The sequence below is a fragment of the Gymnodraco acuticeps genome, unplaced genomic scaffold (genome assembly GCF_902827175.1).
Source record: "Gymnodraco acuticeps unplaced genomic scaffold, fGymAcu1.1, whole genome shotgun sequence".
Taxonomy (NCBI): domain Eukaryota; kingdom Metazoa; phylum Chordata; class Actinopteri; order Perciformes; family Bathydraconidae; genus Gymnodraco; species Gymnodraco acuticeps.
Genome location: NW_022992095.1, coordinates 493,615 through 516,678, shown reverse-complemented (window position 1 = coordinate 516,678; position 23,064 = coordinate 493,615). Strand labels below are relative to the sequence as shown.

Below are 23,064 nucleotides of genomic sequence, written 5' to 3'. Positions count from 1 at the left end.
TGCATCTTTTATCAGAGATTTCTCTTTAACTGTATGCTCTCTCTCCCTGCTATTATTTTCTCATCTGCTCACATAATATCCGCCTCTTCTCTGCTGATATTTAAACATCTGAATTCTCCCCCACAATCCTCTGAAAGCTTTCTTCCTTCGCTGCAGCAATTTCAATGTTTTTCGACAATTTCTTCCTCGCAAGCACTTTCTTTTGTTTACAATACTACTAAGTGAAATGATCTACCTGGATTATTAACTGTTGTCTTGGGTAATTCGCTCGTGTGTGCTTTTATTTGAGGAATATACCTCCGTAAAATAAAAAGCTTCTTGCTACAACAAAGTCATGTGGCGTATCGTTTAAAGGTGTTGAATATTTTTAAGAAAGGAATGTGACTCAGACGTATGTGGGATGCGAGAAAGGGTCCAGCCATCTTTCCGTAATGAATGAGGTCCAAGCTCTGTTTGTTGACTGTAGTAATGTCACTGTGTATTTCCTATTTTCCTTCCAAGCAGGTCAGTAAGTAACAGAAGTCACGACCTTTGTGTCAGGTGTAGCGAGGAACAAATGACCTTCAAATGCTGAGGCACTTGTTTTGAGCTGCTGCACATTCGAGAAACACCTCATACATATTCAGCGCCCACTTGGCTGCCTACACACACCCAAAAACAAACAGTGTTAAAGTGAAACAAAGCTCTGCTGGTACTGTGTGTTCCTTGACAGAGATGCTTTCAGGTTTGGTCGTCCAGGGGTGGAGTGCTACTGTCAACACGAGAGTGGAGCAGCCGTCATCCAGCTACAGTTTCTCATCAATGAGGTACAAAAATATGAGGGGAAAATGTTGGATTAATAAAAAGTGAATGACTTGACTGGGGCATCTAAAGTCACTTGTAAGCCCTGCCCTCTCTCTCAAAGCCAATGACAGGTGATATTAGCATTGATGGCTAATGATCCTCAATCAGGAGTACTTTAGTGTTTAAAGTTTTGAGTATTATTAATTATTAAAAGTTGGCACCAAATGGCTAGTCAACCCTCTTCTTTAGTCTTGTTAACGTTTCCTTTGATGCGAACAGGAATGTTTGCTCAGTTTAAAACAGTGTTTAAAGGTGATTAAGTGATTTTTTTTTTTAAAACAACACGTCTATATACCTTTGACACACAAAATGAAAATAGATACCAAATAAAATAACTTGACTCTCACCAGGTAAAACTATAACAAATCCATCTTATATAATCATACGTATTTACAGTGTGTGGGTTCTTTTGATTCGTCTGCTGTTTTTAATTGAATGCATTGTTCAATAATATTTTCTGTTACGAAATACCTGCCAAATAACATTCCCTTCCATTAATTCTCACCAGAGAAACGTTCTCTTTTGAAAGATCTTGCATTGAAATTATGACTTCAGATGTTTGTGTTTGCCCTCTTTTATAATCACAGATGTGACTCAACCCACATTCACCCAACTCTAAATATCAAAATATGCAGTCAAGTCAATATCTTATGTCAAGCATCAAACCTAGAGGCCACAGGGAAACTTCATAAGCATTTTGTAAAGTGTAAATTGACAGGCTGGAAACATGCTATCAGTATTTAATACCTGCAGCACTTTCTGATTCATATGGCAAGTTTGATTTACTTCATATTAATGAGAAGTGTGTGTGTGTGTGTGTGTGTGTGTGTCAGCGTCTGTACGACTGTGACTCAGCAGTTTAAAACAGATGGAGACAATTTTAAGTGCTTCCTTCATGCGCACATAGACTTATATACATCTGATGAATCATCGTGGTGACCTGTTAGACAGCCGCCTGATTTAAATTCTGTTTCCAGGGAATGCAGTCAGACTCATGCATGTAATGCTCAAAGAGAGCATGTGGTATGCGTATTGTAGTCTCCACAGTTATTACCTTCATGTGTTTCAACAATGTTACCTATCCTAAAATTCTAAATGAAATCCCCTTTTCTTTTCTGACAGGGAGCGCTGGTGAGTGCTCTGGCTGACGACAGTGTTCACCTGTGGAACCTGAGGCAGAAGAGACCTGCCATCCTCCACTCACTCAAGTTCAGCAAAGAGAGGTAAGAGGGGCACACGAAACGGCAAATGACGAAAAAAAGACCTTCTGCTAAGTCGATGTGTCTTGCCACAACTCTCTTTTTCTACTCAATTAGGCCCTCACACTCGCTGTGGTGCAACATTTACTGTGTATTTCTGAGCACTGGCCAGTGTCACAGTTTGCTGCCTGTGTGAACTGTTAATTTTTCGCCGACTGTCATGCTGTATGCAAACAGACGGCATTTTGTTTGGCAACTGTGTCTGTTCGCCTGAAAAAATGTGCGCAGGGCAAAGGAGCTGACGGAAAAGCTCTCCCCCTCTCTCACTCTCTCTCTGTTGGTCTCTTACTTAACACGCTTTATTTGGGTCACTTACTCTCCTCTGAGGCTTACCCATCACTGGGGCACAGGTGTGAACACCAGAAGGTTTACACCAGCAGGTTGTTACACACACACACACCAACAAACAAACAAACAGAGACATGCACACACAACACACACACAATAGGGGCAAAAAAAAGCAATTCATTTACACACGCACTCTGCGATGGTTCGATAAGCCTTATGACAGATACAGCTCACATTCATCAGAAAAAGATCGCATATATGACATAAAAGCAAGTTACCTAATTTGAGTACAAAACTTTGGATACATCTCACACCACTCCTTCCTGTTTATAATGTCATGTTACCATCTCAACTATCAAAAAGGTTTAACGTGGTCACACAGTTGGCACCATTTTCAAAATTCTCCTTGGTTCGACATCCAGGACATTTAATATCCAAGAACTGTTATTTGGCTGACGAGCAATTAAGTTTCCACTTGCAAATAAGTTCTGAGATACGAGACGAGTAAAGTGCAGAATCACCTCACCTCAAGGAAGTTGCTGTCCCCTGTCCCCTCCACTCACAGATGCAGCATTTACCCATCAGAGCCAATCATATAATTGGCTAGTGATGTGTCGCAGTGAAAAGTGGTGAAATGGTTAAACGTCAAAGCCGATGATCTGTGACGGCGCTGATCTGATGGACAGGCGACAGACGGCCGGCAGCTTTAAGGGCGGGTTGTGTTCTTGCGGAGGCGCTTGACCGCCTCTGACATTTAGTAAGCACCGTCGTCCAACGCAACGACCTCGAGCCACGGCGTCGGAAAGGAGCAGAGACACTGCATCGCAAGAGACGTCAGGATGGGGAGGAGAAGCTGCAAAGTCAAATGAGACATTTGGAAGAGGAAAAATAGAAAGTTCAACTAAAGAAGTAGAAGTAGAGTAATGGAAGTAACACACGCAGGACCTCCCACATCCCACTCCTTGTCCTCATGCCATTAACATTTCAAGAAGACAAATGCTGGCTTTCAATCTGCATCCATACATAATGTGCGTGATATGGATAAGAGCACAAAATGCAAATACATTCCTTTAGCCTTATGAGCAAGACAGTCTAACTGGCTGATTACACATCAGGCCGCTTCTCTGCACCTTTGACTTAGTTGACTTTCTTCTATCAGTTTTCTTTTTTCAGTGCAACACACCAGTTATATTTCAAATTGTTGCGTCATTTGACACCTACAGTGTATAGCTGCACACCGGGTGTGTCATATAGACAGAAGAAGCAGTCAAAGTACAGCAGCAGGGATTTGCTGATCCAGGATGTGAATCTGATAAAACTGCTGCATGGATGTAATCGCACAGTTATGCTGGATAATATAAAATGTGCTATTGCAATCTGAGAAGCTATTAAGAAGGTATCTGGCTCTAAAGGCTTTTTTTATTTTTTTTAAGGTTTGCCCACTGTTGTCGTTTGGATCAAGGCTTTTTATTGTAGGTGTCAAAAGAAATAGCATCCGGTTGGATTTCCAAATGGTTATAAGAATATGACTGTTTGAAATGACATCAGATGGTAGAAATAGCGTCGAGGTGAAGTCCAGAAACTGTAATTGGTTTATTAGACAGACTTGTTTCAGATTGAATTGTCACCCACTGCCACTCTATCCCATCTCCCACTTTTTACCTTTGCTCCTTTGTTTTTTTACCCTTGTTGACTGTTTGTTCAAAGCTTGACTTTAGCTTGTCAGGGTGTAGAGGACAGGGCAGCCATTTTCTGGTCAACAAAAGGACAGTCATCCAACCAGAAATGCCATGACAGCCTCCTAACAAGGTGTGAAACAAGAAAGAAAAGTATAACTTGTTATTTTGCAGAGAGAGATGGGCTAATAGTCTCCTTTAGCATGAGAGTAATATCAATTTGAACACTCTACTCTCAGCAGGAAGGAATGTATTTAAAAAATGTTGTAGTAGTCAGTGTATGGATACATGTTGTTGGGAGGCGTTCACTTTAGCAACAACATTGTTTTTCATGCCTGCTAGCATAAGCAGTTTAACCGTGAGAACAGTATGGCTCAAGTCAATTAAGGCTAACAAGGATAAAATGATTATATGTGGTTCACTGCTGATCTAAATATCTAAAGGCAGTGGGTTTTCTTCCCACTAAATCCTTTTTTCATACGTTTATTTTCTACCATATCACCCATTAAAATCTCTAAGCTTCCCATCACCTGAGGAACCAAATCCAAACCTCCAATCAGATCCTTTTTCTTCCACCTTCCTTCCTTCTTTTCCCCCTTCCTTTCCCTGATCAGAATTTGTGTTGATGGGGAAAGCAGTGTTGCAGAAAGCCCTCCAGCGTCAGCATCTATTCACATCATATCACAGGCACTAGAAGAGATGAGAGAAGGGAGGAGAGGAGGAGTTGAGACAGACTGGGCCTCAGCCAAAGAGCAGTGAGTCAGTCTGTGGGCTGGAGTGTGGGGATGGAGGGAGCGCAAACGAAATCCTGCCGAGTCATTCTGGCGTTGGATGCTCTCGTCACCTCGTGCCTTGCAGGAATGCACTGCAGATGTGGAAGCTATTCTAATGCAGGATGATACGATAGGGGAGCCTTGGTCACCACACACAGATAAATGAAAGCTGATTTGTCGACATTCATAGTGCTTTGGTGGTGAATGTAGCGACTTTGAATTCCTTTTGAAGGTCACCTATTATGCAAAATCCACTTTTTCATGTCTTTTATACATAAACATGTGTCCCCTCTGTGTAAAGAGATTCTGCAAGTTTCTGGAAAAAAGATTTGCTCTCTTTTTGTCCTGATCCATTTATATAAAAACCTGTCTGAAAATGAGCTGATCAGATGTTGGCCACTTTATGATGTCATAACGATTTTTTGGCCTCGTTTAACCATTAGCCAATAACCAACCAAGGTAACACCCGCCCTTATCACCTGAATCTCCTCCTAGAGCACCATTGTGTTCTTTACATTACATTACATTGCATTTAGCTGACGCTTTTATCCAAAGCGACTTACAATAAGTGCGTTCGACCAACAAAATACAAACTTGAAGAAAACAGAATCATATAAGTACATCAGGTTTCATAGAGCTAAAACATTTCAAGTGCTACTCCACTAGCTTTAGATAAGCTAGTCCTTTTATTAGTATATAAGTGCTTTGTTAATAATTCTATCGCTCGAAGTGGAGTCGAAAGAGATGAGTTTTCAGTCTCCCCCGGAAGATGTGCATGCTATCTGCTGTCCTGATGTCAATGGGGAGCTCATTCTACCATTTTGGAGCCAGGATAGCAAACCCACGTGTTTTTGCTGATGGGAATTTGGGTCCCCCTCGCATTGCGGGTGCAGCGAGCTGTTTGGCTTTATAGACCCCATTTACATGGGAGCGCAAACGGACCGAATTCGTTATCAAAAAAGTCTTCCATTCACACGCATTCGGCTCATTTAACGTGTCCGTTCACACAAAACCACTGGAAACGCTGTAGTACATGCCGGGCCTGTAAGTGGCGCTGTACTTTTCAACAGTCACATTAAAACTGTTACTAAATCAGCCTACCACCTAAAGAATATATCTAGGATTAAAAGACTAATGTCACAGCAGGATTTGGAAAAACTTGTCCATGCTTTTATCTTCAGTAGACTCGACTACTGCAATGGTGTCTTCACAGGTCTCACTAAAAAATCTATTAGGAAGCTGCAGCTGATTCAGAACGCCGCTGCTCGAGTCCTCACTAACACTAAGAAAGTGGATCACATTACTCCTGTTCTGAAGTCTTTACACTGGCTTCCTGTGTGTCAAAGAATAGATTTCAAAATACTGCTGCTGGTTTATAAAGCTTTGAATGGTTTAGGCCCAAAATACATTTCTGACCTCCTGCTAAATTATGAACCATCCAGATCTCTCAGGTCTTCAGGGACTGGTCAGCTTTCTGTCCTCAGAGTCAGAACTAAACATGGTAAAGCAGCGTTCAGTTATTATGCTCCAAATATCTGGAAAAACTCCCAGAAACCTGCAGGTCCGCTGCAACTCTGACTACTTTTAAATCCAGGCTGAAGACTTTTCTTTTTGTCGCTGCTTTTAATTGAACTATTCATATCTTAGACTGCACTGTAACTTTGATCCATGTACTTTTTTCTTTTAATGTTTAATTGACTGCACTGTAACTTTTATCCATGTATTTTTTCTTTTAATGTTTCTTTTATTAGCTTTTCTTTTTAATGACTGATTTTAAATGCCATTTTCTTAATCTCTTTCATTTTTTGTAAAGCACTTTGAATTGCCTTGTGTTGAAAAGTGCTATATAAATAAACTTGCCTTGCCTTGCCTTGCCTTACTTCTGCCACCAAAAGCAGCGGAGAATAGCCTTGGCATGGTTGCCCTTCTGTTTATGCCCCGCGGTAGATTTAGCAACATGTAGTTCATGTAGTTCTCCATGTCCACTTGTTGCTGATGGTTGTGGTAGAGGGGCTGTAGATGTTGCACTAACATCTGTAGCATGGTCGAGCTGTAGATTTTGCACTAACATCTGTAGCATGGTCAGTAGCACTAGCAGTAGCTACTGACCATGCTACAGCAGTGAGCAGCAGAGGTGGGGAGAGGTGGGGCTATGGCTTCATCGTTATCAGGAAATGATCGTATAGGGCAGGGCTTCTCAAACTCTGGACCAAGGTCCGTATCCGGACCGAACTGCAAATCAATCCGGACCGAACCCTTAATAAAAAAATTAAAAGAAAAAAAAATTCTGATTCTGATGTAAATTAAAGTGGACCTATTATGCTATATTGGAAAACATATATTGTAGGGCCATACCTATACAAAACATGTCTGTGAAGTTTTTTGCTTAAAATACCAAACAGATCACCCATTGTAGCCATGCCTCATAGTACTGCTCAAACCCCTCTTTTGCAGCCCTGTTAGAGAAACGCAAATTTGTACAGCAAATCTGTATCCGCTCGTTGTACCCCTGTTTTTAAAAGATTTGGGTACGGAGGAAAAGAGAGTGTTTTATTTTCTGACGCTGCGTGAGTTCCCCGAGGCACCGGGGACACATGTTTATGTATAAAAGACATCACAAAGTGCATTTTGCATGATAGGTCCCCTTTAATGTATATTTTCTTGTGTCTGACGCGTTGTGAACGTGCATATATTTATTTGCGTGCGCGAGCGTGACACGCATTTAAGTTAAAAATATTAACAAGGTCCACAGCAACGACAACATGAAAAACCCTTTAATTTACTGCAACGACATGTCGGGAAACCCCCTTAAGGGGGCCCCATGCATAGCGCGCCATAACTGCTTCTCAAATTAATTTCAGTTTCGTTGCTCTGCTCCGGGGGGGGGGCTTTACTGGCAGTGATCCGGACCATTGACCTTGTATAAAATTCACAAGTGGACCTTTAACAAAAAAGTTCGAGTACCCCTTAGGGCGTACACACTGAGCCGTTTGGCCCCCGAGAGCATTCCGTTTGCAGATCTATCCACCTTGGGACCCGTTATCGTTTGCGGGGTCCGTTTCCACGGTTCCGTTACGGCCTCGTGTGAACGAACGGGCTATACGCGAGAGAAAAGTAGCAGATACAACCCGTTTCGTTCTCGTGTAAACACCGCCTTAACCAAATATCTTGCAGAGGGGCGTGGGGAGTTGCTCCTTATTTTCATCTAAAGTAACAGACACAGAATCAGCACTTTTGAAACAGGGCTGAAACAGAGGGATTTATGGGATGCTGCATTGGGTGATCTGTTTGGTATTTCGAGCCAAACACTTCCGAGACATGTTTTTTATATATCTGAGACCTATAATAATGAAAAAGAGTATAATAGGGAACCTTTAAATAATGTAATTAATAGAGCCAATTAGAGCTGATCTATGTTGCTGCCGGGCAACAAAAGTTCCTCTCCTTTTGTTGCCAACACTATCTTCTCACTGTGCAAAGGTATATTAAGAAGCTGTGAAGGGGAATTAATTCAGCATTGTTTTAATTATGCGGCACTGGCTTGGATTGATTTTCACAGGTGCTTTGTGTGTGTGTGTGTGTGTGTTTTAGTGTGTGAATGTGTTTTCGAGATGATGCGCATGTGAACAGTCTATTATCAGATCATAGTCTTTGTAATTGAAACCCTGTGGGGTAGATTGGGGTCTCTGCCCTCTCAGATTAGAACAGCCATCCGGCCTGTAGCTCTGCCAAATGGATATTATATAAGTGCATTATCTTGTTTCCATTTTTTATTTATTTAAGCTAATTGGAAGTCTCTCCAACATCTTAAGGCTGTTCAACACTTGATCACCTTTTTTTTTTGTTATCTGCTTTATCTGCTATCAGCACTTTGGCTCGACCAAAAATCGTTTATAAATGTGATATATAAATAAAACTTGATTTGATTTGTCATTCACCTAATCAACAATTCCAAACAATGTCTAAATTGTTATCTGTATTCCCAATTATTTTAATACCTTTGTTTTCTGAAAATATAAGATAACACGAAAGACAGATATATAATTGTTTACTATGCTGCATTAAAAAAGTAAAGGTATCACTTTTTTAAACATAACCAGCCCCCATTCTTCTCATGTCAGCTTCTTTCTTCTGCCCTTGTTGCGCATAACAGCGTAACTCTTTAATACATATGTTTGGAGACATTACAAGTCTGATATTAAAACTCAGTGTTCTATCGTCAATCCTATTACTGCTCTGCTGCAGCAATGACATACTCATTACTGCAACCTAATAATATCATTTTCTTGACATATTATTGTCTAGTCAGCCCTTTAGCAGCTAGTGGTCAGTGCTTTGCTCAAGGGCAGTTAATAAAAAGGAAGGGAAAGGATCACTAAATCAAGGCAGTTTAGATTAAAGTGTTGCAGCCGGTGACTTCCTAATGACAGGCCGGCACATATCAGCCCATTTGTAGCGATCATCTCCTGTGAAAGGGACATCACATAAACCCATGCAATACAAATGATGATTTCCTAAAGTTTCCCCCCCTTTTCAATTGATCTGCAGTGAACCCTGCCGTTATACGTCTAGCCCACAGTGCAGCCTCAGAGCTGTGTGTGGCAGGCGTCTGTCATGTCTATGATGCGATATATCTGGCCCTGAGCCTGAAGCTGGCAGCTGCCTTCGTGTGTCGTGACCACTTGAAGCTTGAGATTTCACCAGGAGACACGTGAACACAATGACACCCACATGGGCAAACACACACCAAAAATGCACACACACACTTCTAAGTGCGAGCAAATTTGTATACAGTAATTATGCTTCCTGACACTGCCTCTCGGTTGGCTCCTCTCATTCTGGCTCTCAGAACACTTAATCAATCGGCTCCTATGTGCGCACAGACACAGATTAAACATGTATACACCACATACATTTACATACAGTGCATATTTAATGACATTAATTCATGTCAGTGGCTGAAGCATGTTCCTGTGCAGATGTACACAAAAACCTAACTTGTACAGGCACATTCATACAGTACAGTGACAACTAGACATTTATGCAGAATTTGTTGTTTACAAAATCATAACCGTGACACATGCACACACTCCAGCCCTCATATTCATAGATGAGGCACATCTGTTAGTGCAGATGGAAAAGGAGATTTAATCCAGCTGATAGTCTGCTTACTGGATAGGAAGATGCCACAAGTTGTCATGTCAATCTTATTCATTGGTAATGCGTCTGTACGAGTGTGCGCATCCCAAAGATCAACTGTCAACATTATTATGCTCGAGCTCTTTCTTAACCATATCGTCTGCAATGGCAACTACATGTTTGAATCACAATGTCGCCTGGATTAGGTTTTTTATCAACAAACATTTTTATTAAACATATCTGTCAACATATCTTATTTGTCTTTAGACCAACATTCACTGCCTTAACGCATAATACAGAATGCATTGACTTTTTTCAATATCTCAGTGCTTTTTAAATCTAGCATCCTGGTTTTCCAAAATCTTAGTGAGTGCAATGCATACAGCAATTATATTTCCGTCAAAATATATTAAAAGAATTGTGAGTATTAATACAAATATTTTTAGGAGAAAGTGATGTTAGTCAGATGAGACTTAAATAAGCATGCGCAGCTGTTATCACTCATGTTTGATTTACCCAGACAATATTGCTGTATTTATTTAAATGATGTCACTGTGTTTAAGGGTTGTTTTCTGAATCCCTGTGCACATTTTGGACTGTGAATGAGATGTATGTCAAGTAGCTCAATGCCTCTTTCCCCCCCAAACATGAATATATTCATGTTTTAATGCAGATCTTGGGGGAGGAGTGTGTGTGTGTGTGTGTGTGTGTGTGTGTGTGTGTGTGTGTGTGTGTGTGTGTGTGTGTGTGGTGTGTGTGTGTGTGTGTGTGTGTGTGTGTGTGTGTGTGTGTGTGTGTGTGTGTGTGTGTGTGTGTGTGTGTGTGTGTGTGTGTGGTGTGTGTGTGTGTGTGTGTGTGTGTGTGTGTGTGTGTGTGTGTGTGTGTGTGTGTGTGTGTGTGTGTGTGTGGTGTGTGTGTGTGTGTGTGTGTGTGTGTGTGTGTGTGTGTGTGTGTGTGTGTGTGTGTGTGGTGTGTGTGTGTGTGTGTGTGGGTGTGTGTGTGTGTGTGTGTGTGTGTGTGGTGTGTGTGTGTGTGTGTGTGTGTGTGTGGTGTGTGTGTGTGTGTTGTGTGTGTGTGTGTGTGTGTGTGTGTGTGTGTGTGTGTGTGTGTGTGTGTGTGTGTGTGTGTGTGTGTGTGTGTGTGTGTGTGTGTGTGTGTGTGTGTGTGTGTGTGTGTGTGGCGCTACAGCCCTGTTGCAACAGTGTGAGACTCCCAGAGAGGGAGGTGGGGGAGACAGAGGCTTTTCTGAGCATTATAACACAAAGGAAAAACACTCAAAGTCACTGCAAGGACATGCTTACACATATCCTTGTGTTTTTAAGTGTCATTATATCTATAATCTATCTGGACTATGTTTCCTTTTAACCAGCTCACATCCTTTGAGGGGGAATAGTAATCGCTGCCTTGTTCAATTGCATCATTTTTTAATTCTTTGCAGGAAGACTCACATTCTAACACTTTACACATACAAATCACTTGTATTTTCCTCATGTATTTACAAGAGACCAGAGTTTGAGTCCTGCAACCCACATTTTTTTTGTTTTATGTTACTAAAACAGATGATAATGCTCATGGGAAGAATAGTTTTTCCCTTACCCAAACGAGGAGCTTTGTCTTGCCATTAAAATGTAACTATAACAATGTTAATCATGCTCCAATTGCTATGATCTCATATTGTTTGGATTGGAAAACACTTTTTTGGGTGGTTCTTTTGTAGTTTGGAATGAGTTAAAGAACCATGGAGAAGGGGGGTTATTTTCACCGTTCCAGGAATACTGCATGTAATGCCAGAAAATATTTACTATTTTAAAATGACAGGTGTATCTTACCAAAGTGTCTCTGACATCATATATAATATCAGATATGAAACTTGTTGTGTGATATAACTAAATATGAGCTTATCTTTCACAAACACAGTGGAAATAAACCAGTGTGTCCTTCCTGCTAGAAATAGCGATAAAAAAGAAAATGCTGTCAAAAGAGATGGATACAACTTGGGTGGTGTGTCCCAGCTGATGAGCCGAAGGCGTTGTCTTTTATATCCCGGCCGCTGAAGTCCACAGGTGTTGCTCAAACCACCGTGAAGAATAAAAAGGATCACTGGAGGAGCGGGATGACCTTGAAATATTAGCAAGCCAGATTTCCGAGGTGTTACGTTATTATTCCTCAGACGGATTGGAGGTTGAATTTAGGGATGGATGAAAGGGATGAGAAGGAAAGGGTTTTCTAACCTTTCATTAAACTTAACTCTGATGGATGATGAAAAGAAAAGAATGTGGGAGCGATGATGAACAATGGAGAACTATGGGTGTCTGTCTCATGTTTCCTGTACGTCTGCAGAGGGTGGCTGATTGAATGTCTCAAAAATCCCTTTGATTAGTCACTCTCATCTCAACTGCTTTGTCCTGAAAGACTGGTAAATAATCCTCCCAAAGTTTTGCATAATTTGTCTCCAGGTATAATAGGACGTCCAGTGTTTCGGTGAAGTTTCTGCTTTGTGCCTGTTACTGTTTTTCTTTCCTGTTTACTCACGTCTTCTTATTCTTCTTCTTTTTTCAGAATAACTTTCTGCCACCTGCCCTTCCAGAGTAAATGGTTGTATATCGGCACAGAACGGGGGAACATCCACCTCGTCAACGTGGAGTCCTTTATGCTCTCAGGCTACGTCATCATGTGGAACAAAGCCATTGAACTGTGAGTGTTACTGCCCACGAGTCACCCTCTAATGCTGCCTCCCACTCCTCACGGCCCATCCACACGGCGGCGTGCGATGAAGCTTCAACGCTTCTGCCCATTCACTTTGAATGGGGTGACGTCACGCTTTGCCGAACTGCATTGTGGGAGCGTTGCTTCGCGTTGCTTCGCGTTGCTTCGCGTTGCTTCGCGTTGCTTCGCGTTGCTTCGCCTTGCTTCGCCTTGCTTCGCCTTGCTTCGCGTTGCTCGCTTCAAAAGTTGAGCAATGTTCAACTTTTGAAGCTTCGGCGGAAGCGCCAGCCAATCAAATCATATGCCAGTACAAGCTCTAGCCAATCAAACGGCGTGCTTGTGTGTCCGGGACGGGAGATTCATGTGATTGGTTGTTGGTCGAGTTTCAGACAAGCTCACCGGCAAGCTTCAATGCACGCCGCCGTGTGGACGCTGCGTCATGCACTCAAACTTCCTTGCCTTTACTCTCTTCTTCTTCTTCTTCTTCTTCCTCCTCCTCTTCAAACACTGCACAATTTAACAAGCTCCAGGTTTTTTGGCCGTATGGATGGGGTTTCCATCCAGGGTGAATGGCTGATCTGCAGATCAATGTTTGATCTCTGTGGGAATCAAACTGATATTGCAAGCACTGCAACATTGATTCCAGGGTTTATTGACTCACCTTGCAGCACTCAAGTAATGCTGTCTTAAGAGCATTTTACCCTTCAAAAGGTTATTGTTCTTAAATGTAATGAGATGAGAAACAATCACTAGTAATCTACTGAGGCACAGTATCAGACTCCAGGTAGTGAGCGACCTGTCTCTTTACTGTTTCAATGGATATGTCAGTTTGACAGGCTCCATTTTGCTTCCCTGCTGTAGAGACTTAAATTATTCACTGGAGCGTTTTGCTTCACGCTTTTCCCCCTCACCCCCTTCTGTGCGCGTGTGAGAGGACAGAGGGGAAAAGAGGAAGGAAGGAGGGAGGGGGTGGAACAGGTGTCTGCCGAGATCAGTGTATGGTACACACAGACGTCTCGTCTCGTCGACAGGGCTGCAGGGAAGAAAATGCGAGAGTGAGTGGTGGGAGAGAGGAGCGGGGGCGGGAGGGGGAGGGGGGGGGGGGGGGGGGAAGTATGACAGAGAGGAGGCTGGAGCCGAATGCATGAGACAGGGCTTTCGCCTGAGGGGAAGGACATGCAGAAGGGGAAGAGTGATGGAGAACAGGAATGGAGTGGAGACAGAGGGATAAATGCAGGTAACAGAGGGCAGATCAGGAGTCATGCAGATAAGTGAGGATGGAGAGGCAGAAGGAAAAAGGTTTCCAATTACAGAAAAAAGGGCGGAAGAGGAAGGTATGGGAGAGATAGTGATAAGATAGAGGTTAGATGTGGATGATAAGATAAAGAGGTAGATAAAGGAGTTCTTCCTAAACTAACTTTTCTTTGCTTCACTTTTATACCCTTTACTGCTGTTCATCTTGCTTCACCTGGACGTCAGATATTCCCTTGGCTATTAACACATACATCCTCAACATGTGACTTCTGTTGCCTTGTTGGTCATGAAAAAGTCATTTTTTCTATCAGAAAGTTAATGTATCTCTGGAATGAAATAGTAAATACGTGGATATGTGTATGTGCTGCCATGTACAGCACATTATTCAAAATCAAATCAAAAATGGACAAATAAAGACATCATGTTACTTACATTTAGAGTTAATCAAGTGACCTTCAGTTATTATTTAAAAATGACGTTGCAATTTTAATAACAAATCCTTTCTGACCACATCAAACATAGCCTCTGGCAGGAGGTTGATATTAGTCCTTTCCAAATGGCTTGAGCTTGTATTAGAATTATTATAACCTTATGCCACTCTTACATAAAACAAAAGGTCACACAGCTTGTGTGTAGAACTTTAAATGTTCTCAATGCTCCTTCCTCCACATCACATACTGCACAAGCAATGTATATGACAGTCACTTCTTTAATGCCTATATTTTGGTAGTCCATAATAACAATATAATAGTTTATTGAAATATCCTTATACATTCAAGCTGCGAGAATAAAGGTATTCTGATTCTGATTCTAACAGGTTTATTGACCGCTAAATAAAAAGTAAATGACAACAAGGGAAAGCCCATTTTTGTGCATTCCTTTGTGAAATAAATCCTTGATAGATAAAAAAATATGTAGCTGTGCCTGTGACACATCAAATCATGCCACTTACATTTCTGCCGTGCAACAGCTTTGATAAACCACAACAATCAAAGTTGAGTTGTTTCCATCCAAACGATAGCTCTTTCCACATCTTTTGGTTCACATCTCAATCTCTCTCACAGCCATTCTGTTGGGTTCCATGTCTTGAAGATGGCGGCAGTGCCAGGAATCGATTCTGGGATTTGTTACCGGCGCTCTCGGTTTGCATATCTGTTTGAGCGCACAAGTGTGTGTCTGTGGTTTGCTTTGATACAGATCAGAGAGATGTGAGGGGATTCTCTTGTTCTCTTGCGTTGGGTCTCTCTGCCAGCTGTGGGGTTGGTAGGGTTGTAGTCCAGATACAAAAGCTATTGTGCTCTCCTATAATTTTCTTCTGACGTTGCCATCCGAAGAAGGAAGCACCTAATCTAAATGAACTGTAGTTGGTGCTTTTACGTTAAATTGGAAGATATAAAATGAATAACAAAATTGCAGACTTGATATTGAAATTAGATCATCATTTAGTCTCGTTAGCTGAGCACTACTGTGTTCATCAGTAATACTTTTAAGTATCACATATAGAACTATTGAAGCATTTATTAAATACCTAATGTTAAGCCCTGATGCTACTGTACATCTCTGTTCAACTACGATTGCTGTCATAGTTATTAATGTTTTACCTCTGGCACACTTACATTGAGCTGCAACTGAAATTATGATTAATGAACACTGTTCCCGTTAAATACATAAATACATAAGTGTGTACCAGGGTCATCCTCCCTTGGGCCTTGCCATTTGGAGACGAGCAGCAGTAGTTGTGCCAGTGGCCCCAGGCCTGGCCCAGTGCTCTGTGTGTTTGTATGACTCACACCTCTGTGCCCAAGCTACTGTACAGATTATAAAACACACATTTCTTAAAGTGCAAAACCAACTGCATGGCACTGCAGTTCATTCAGAGCCACAGGCATTCACGACATTGCCAAAAGGCCACGTGTGCATGTGTTTTTTTCAAATGCTGCATAATTTAATGTATGTTCTGTGTACGCAAGAATGTTATATTTGTATATTTGCACCTGGCAGCGTCTGTCTGTGTGTGTTTGATTTGATTCAACTAGATGTTTGCTGGGTACAGAGAGCCGGGGAGAAGCAGGACAGGAGGGGTAAAATGTTAACAGATTATATGACACATAGTTCACGTGAATGTGTTGGCCTCAGGCCTCTTCTGTCCTCTTTTATTTCTTCCCACTCTCGACCCCCGAGCTACAGTAATTACTTGTTTGAATTGTTCATGCTTCTTCTACGTATGTTCCTGCGTTCTGCGTTTTCATGCATATGTGAAGTCCTCAGCTGTTACAGCACTGCACTATGAGGAAGCACAACAGCCCCTTCTATCCCCAAAGCTACAGGGTCTCCAGGACCCCCGGCTGCCGGTGTCGTCCTGGTGTACCTTTTCTGGGGGGGACACCCTTCCAACTCCCATGCACTAAGGGGTTACAACTAAGCAATCTTCATTTGGAAGGTGTCTTTTGAAATGTCTTTTATTTTTAATATAGTTTAATACAAAACTAAGCCTATATAAGCTTGCTTTATATATCAAGTTCATGGGTGTTTTTTTAGGTAAATAAATCAAACATTTCTACATTTTAGGACATAAGTATTATTTTTCTTTTCTTGCTCAGAGATAGGTTTTAGGATCAATACCAATCTTCTATATTTCCCCTACATATGAAGATAGGTACAGCCAGGATACATTAAGCTTATTGCGGATTAGCATATAGTGAGGAAGCAGCAGAAAACAGCCAGCCTGTCTCTGTTCAATAGTGAAACAATCTGCCTACCAGCACCTTTTGAATCCCATTATTTAGTATGTTATTACTTTTTCGTTTTAATCAAGAAACAACATTTTGCGTATTTAAAGAGGGTTATGCATTAAACTTTGGGATTTTGGGTGAGATACTGTATGATAGGGGAAGGCTAGGTGTCCCCCCCCTTAATGCTAAATTCATCAGCTGCTACTGTAGCTGTAGTTTCATATTCAACTGACAGATAAGTGAATAAGCCTACTTCATAAATGATATAACATTATATTTATACAGCAACACCGGACTTAAGGGTAGTTTCTGTTGCTCTCGCTGTCTGTTGGTAAGCTTTTAACCAGGACCTAACATGTTTGTGTCACGCGTGAGCTGACAATGGATGCTTGTCTTTGTCAGTTTCAGATTTAGTATTTTTAATGTATGTACGGAAAAGCTGTGCATGTTCTTCTCACTGAGGCTGGGAGGATCAGTCGAGCTGGGGCAGCACTTTTATCTTGAACATGTTTTTTTATTCCAGAAGGGCCATACATAGAACCTATTTATGACTACCAGGAATCTAAATGAAGGCGGCACTTCACCAAGGCCGTTTCCATATTAAAAACAAATAATGTGTGTATCCCACCCCTGATTTGAATCCATTCCAAAATGTAATGGGTTCTTCCTTGGTCTACTGTAGCCTTCCACTGAGCTTCAAACAGACAAAGGAACCACCAAATACCCCAAAAATGAACTGCATGCATTAAAACGCACACAGACACGCACAGGTTCACAGTCCACAGTTCCAAGGTGACTTGAGGCCACATACGGTAGGGGCGTGCTGCACACTGGCTGTTCAAGTCATGTCGCGGCGGAGACACGTCATGGTGACTGCGCTCTGCTGCCTCACAGTGTCGCCCGCAGTGACACCAGATGTTCAGGATTTCACTCAGCGTGTGTTTGTTTATGTAGTTAAGCCTTTGAAAAGGTATGCTGAAGAAATATTGGTGTTTTTAATCATACATGCATTTAGAAATCGTTTTTGAAATGTAGTTTTTTTATTGTGTGAGTGTGTTTTTAGTCTGCCTGCACTGAAGAGATGTTGTCGAATTCAGGAGTTAACCTTCCTATTGCTAACAATTCCCCCCTGCGTCATTCACACACCCACAGATATTTGCTTTACTGTGCGTGTGTGGACATTCAGTTTTGTGTGTGTGCTTGCAACGTAATGGACCATTTTCTTTAATGTACTACTGAAGGCATCACTGGGTGGGATGAATATTTGATATTCAAAGAAGGATTCGGTGCAATAAAGGTTTATAACAGATGACTTTTTAGAAGGGAAGGTGCCAAGGGGGCAAACATTTTCAAGATTTCCTGACGTACCGAACAAGCGTCATATTTGCCATGAGGCATTTAAAGGTGTGTGTGTGGCGTGGGAGACATGAAAGTCTGTAGCTGAAAGAGACTATGATGTGAATGATGCTTTATGGATGCTCACAGTCTAACAATAACGCATAGAAACACATATTGTGGTATGCAGGCACACTAAAGAATCTATCTGTATGAAAGTGCACTAACTATCAGAGACCCACATACACACATTCTCAAATGTTCCCTTTTTTATCTCTGTATGCAAAATGCAGAGTCATTAGCAGTATGCAGGCAGAGATGTGTGCTTACAGGAGTGTGTTGAAGTAGTCGCCAGGCTGTGTGTGTGTGTGTGTGTGTGTGTGTCTGTGTCTGTCTGTGTTTGTGTGGGCGGGTTTGTGGCAGGGTATGGATGATTTTAGGAGCATGTCTGCGCTCTGCCCATCCTGCCTCTGTTGCCATGGTGATTCCTTCATCTCCAAACCTGAACATGTATTTGTGGACTTTGTGAATGTGTCGGTGTCACATTTGTTTACTGTATGACAACAGGTTTTAACAAAACAGATTTGTTACGGCGGAGTCTCACAGGGGAAGATGGAGAACGAGGCGCATAAAAACCTGAAACGAGAGGAGATAAACCGCGTGGGACAGGCGGGCGAAGCTTTTATACAAGTTGCATTTTGTAATTCAGCGAGAGGGTAATTGTTTGTTATGGATGTAGGTTTTGCTAATGGGGTGGATGTTAAGATGTGTCTTAATTGTGTCGACATGAAACCTGAAAATGTGTGTGTGTGTGTGTGTGTGTGTGTGTGTGTGTGAGTGAGAGTACTTGTGCGAGCTGCTGTGGACGACGGCTGTTAGCTGAGAGACAGGCAGTGAAGGGGGATTAGATAAATCAACAGCTCCAGCTGCAGCAGAGCTTAGGTAATAAGGCTCCGGCACAAACAGGCTAAATATAGATACAATTGACTGACTGCCTGCCTGCCCACTAACTGCTACCTTCTATTACACACACACACACACACGCACGCACACGCACACACACGCGCACACCGCTGTAGATGCTTCCCTTCTTTCACCCTGTGCTTGCACTCGTATCGTCATGCTGAGATGCAGGGATAAACCTGAGGCAGAATGAGTAGGATTTGTTAGTTCAGTTTTGTAATCACAACATTTTAAATTGGTCCTCCCTACCCACTCAACAACACCGCAAGTGTATGCACCATTACTTCAGTTAAGGGTGCTTGCCAGGAGGTGAAAGATATCCCCATATTCCCTCTTGTTTTTGAGTGAGCGTTGCAGCTTGGCATTTCGGCAAACACTTCCAGCGGGTCATAAGTCATGTTTCTAAGGGATTTTCTTTTGTATGCGTCTGTACATTGTTTTTTAAGAGGAATCCTTTTGACTGACTGGGTTGACATTAATCTTCTGCGTATGTATTTCAATTGGAATATATACAGTTTTAATACTTTATCTTATCAGCAGCATGTCTTGCCCTTCACTGTCAGACTTAGAGATGAATAAAAAACTCTGGGCCCTTTGTGTATCACTTACATTTGGTTGCAGCTCATCCTTTTCTTCTCCTTTTCAGGCATCCCTGCCTTTGCTAACTGTAACTGTAGTCATGTTTCAGGCGCTAACAGTCACTCTTTTTCAGCTGTGACCTTCTCTGGCGCTCTGCAGTCCACATCATCTTTTTGAGGCAGGGAAGGTTAGGTACATTCTGCAGCCACGTGGCGCACAGAGAGAGGAGATTTTGACATAAGGCTGTCTGGAGGGTAAAGCACAGACAGGAGGAGGAGAGGAGGGGGCCGCCGAGCATTTTGTGCTGCCTCTGTTGACATGCAAATGGTCACACACACAGCGATGCACCCACACACACATACACAGCCATTGGGGACGGTCTGGCCTGACAGAGACATCCATCACAACCTTAAGTGAGCTTATGTCTTTGAACAGCCTTTTAGAGCCTCGGAGTGATTGGCAGCTCTCTCCTCCCCGGCGGACTTCCTCCAAGGTTCAAAGACACTTTTGACTCTTCCAACCTTAACCCTCTCAATACTTTACTATGTGATGTAGGTGCACTAAGGTCGTATGTTTTATTCCAGTGATGATGGGGACACATATTAAGTATGGGGGTCCTTGAAGTCCTCCCTCAGGATGTGTTGGCCATCAAACCCTTCATTAGCTGCATTCTGGTCGTTTTTATACATTAATTTGTGGTGGAAATGTCCTAATTTATGTTAAGGAAAAGACAAGCTGTAGTGGCCTGAGGTTATTCAAAATATATATTGGAATGCAATGCAGTAAGGCTCTCAAATATTTATTCTTCTGTAGATACTCTGTTCTCAGCTGAGTTAATACGGATATGGACATGACTTCCACATACAGTACAGTATTGTATCAATGTTCTGTGAGAAGCTAGAATTATGTGAGAAAAAAGTGATATTGCACGAAAAAAGTTTTTGTAATGAGTATAAATTCAAATTTCAAGGAGCGGTTAATTACATTACATTACATTGCATTTAGCTGACGCTTTTATCCAAAGCGACTTACAATAAGTACGTTCGTCCAACAAAATACAACTTGAAGAAAACAGAATCATATAAGTACATCAGGTTTCATAGAGCAAAAACATTTCAAGTGCTACTCAACTGGCTTTAGGTAAGCCAGTCCTTTATTAGTATAAAAGTGCTTTGTTAATAGTTCTATCGCTCGAAGTGGAGTCGAAAGAGATGAGTTTTCAGTTTGCGCCGGAAGATGTGCAAGCTATCTGCCGTCCTGGTGTCAATGGGGAGCTCATTCCACCATCCTGGAGCCAGGATAGCAAACCCACGTGTTTTCGCCGTTGGGAACTTGGGTCCCCCTCGCAGCGAGGGCGCAGCGAGTCGTTTGGCTGATGAAGAGCGTAGTGCACGCGCTGGGGTGTACGGTTTAACCATGTCCTGGATGTAGGAAGGGCCAGATCCATTCGCAGCATGGTACGCAAGTACCAGTGTCTTGAAGTGGATTCTAGCAGTTACCAGAAGCCAGTGAAGCGAGCGTAGGAGCGGAGTAGTGTGGGAAAATTTAGGAAGGTTGAAGACCAGACGAGCCGCTGCATTCTGGATGAGCTGCAGAGGTCGGATGGCACATGCAGGTAGACCAGCCAGGAGGGAATTGCAGTAGTCTAGGCGTGAGATGACGAGAGCCTGGACCAGAACCTGAGTCGCTTTCTGTGTCAGCTGGGGACGTATCTTCCTGATGTTGTAAAGCGTGTATCTGCAGCAACGGGTTGTAGCAGCGATGTTTGCAGTGAAGGACAGGTTGTTATCTAGGGTCACACCCAGATTCCTTGCAGTCTGAGTCGGGGAAACAACTGAGGTGCCGATGTTGATTGTTAGGTCAAGAGTGGGACAATCTTTTCCCGGAAGGAAGAGCAGCTCAGTCTTGTCAAGGTTGAGTTTGAGGTGATGAGCAGACATCCACTGAGAGATGTCAGCTAGACAAGCAGAGATGCGTGCGACGACCTGGGTCTCTGAGCGGGGAAAGGACAGAATTAATTGGGTGTCATCAGCGTAGCAGTGGTAAGAAAAACCATGCGGGCTAATGACTGATCCGAGCGAGTTTGTGTACAGGGAGAAGAGGAGGGGACCAAGAACAGAGCCCTGAGGGACCCCTGTAGTTAATTGACAAGGGTCGGACTCAGACCCTCTCCAAGTCACCCTGTAGGTACGGTCTTTCAGGTATGAGGTGAGGAGGGAAAGTGCAGAGCCTGAAACTCCAAGTTTTTGGAGAGTGCGAAGGAGGATCTGATGATTCACCGTGTCGAATGCAGCAGACAGGTCCAACAGGATGATGACAGAGGAGAGGGATGCAGTTTTGGCAGTGTGCAGTTCCTCCGTGACAGCAATGAGAGCAGTTTCTGTGGAGTGACCTGCCTTGAAACCAGACTGGTGCGGATCGGTTAACAGTTTGTGTTCCAACATTGATTAGAAATGTACAGACAATAGTTGTTACAATAACATTTTTAGATCAAAATGTTGTTATGGAGGATTCAGTTGGTGCTGGACTTGTCCCTACCAATGTACCATATCCACCAAATTCTACTCTATTCATGTGAACTATATGTTTATGCATAAACAAATGTGTCTCTTTTTTGTCTCTCATAAGGTCAACCAAGGCTCACCCTGGACCAGTGGTGCATATAAGCGACAACCCCATGGATGAGGGAAAGGTAAAGGACATCCCTTTTTGTCAACACACGTGCAAAAGTGTAAATTACATTGTTTTTAAATAATGACTGTAAAAAATGCTATTTTTTGCCTTTCAAACATGGAGATTTTCCTGCTTTTTTATGTTTTATATCAAGGTAAATTCAAACAAAAAACAAGACATCACCTTGGACTTAATAAAAGTGTGCTTGAATACAGCCTCATTTAAAAAGACACACAGTAGAGCTTTGTAGGATAATTCCCATGGCACATTTAAAATAGAGCCTTTTGTGTTCTGTTAATCTGCTTTAGTGACACACATTTGAAATTCTAAGCAAGTCCTAAAAACATAGACTGTATGCTCTAAAAAAAAATGTCTTCATCTCATGTGAACCAGGGTGGGCAGGTTCCTTCCTGAGCCACCACAGTCGGCTTACACCTGACTTCCTTTCATGCTGCGGGAGAATGTCAAATGTATTACTCCTCTTTCCGCCCATCATGGGGTCTATTCTATCTCCTCTCTGTCATCTCTCCTACCTATCTCACTGACTGCCTGTCGCTCTTCCTCTCCAGCTTATAATTGGATTTGAGTCTGGGATCGTGGTCATGTGGGATCTGAAATCAAAGAAGGCCGACTCTCGCTATACTTACGATGAGGTAGGCAAATCTACCGATGATTTCCTTTCTTCTCTAACAGCTTTCAGTCATTCCTCTTACTACGGATCTACAGAGTATCTTTTAATACAAAAACTGGGAATTAAATCACATATTCATGAACAAAACTCTCTCTGTGTGTGTGTGTGTGTGTGTGTGTGGTGTGTGGTGTGTGTTGTGTGTGTGTGTGTGTG

At 42.3% G+C, this 23,064-nt stretch overlaps 1 protein-coding gene across 6 annotated transcripts in view; it reads left to right on the top strand.

The window, feature by feature from the left end:
• Window positions 1–23,064, top strand: part of stxbp5a (syntaxin binding protein 5a (tomosyn)) — a 93,601-nt gene that overhangs the window by 33,412 nt on the left and 37,125 nt on the right. For all 6 annotated transcript variants that reach the window (XM_034202769.1, XM_034202768.1, XM_034202767.1 and 3 more), the window contains 5 exons: window positions 725–806; window positions 1,966–2,066; window positions 12,538–12,672; window positions 22,176–22,239; window positions 22,790–22,873. In XM_034202769.1, coding sequence (XP_034058660.1) covers window positions 725–806; window positions 1,966–2,066; window positions 12,538–12,672; window positions 22,176–22,239; window positions 22,790–22,873 — 466 coding nt within the window. The remainder of the gene's footprint in view (window positions 1–724; window positions 807–1,965; window positions 2,067–12,537; window positions 12,673–22,175; window positions 22,240–22,789; window positions 22,874–23,064) is intronic.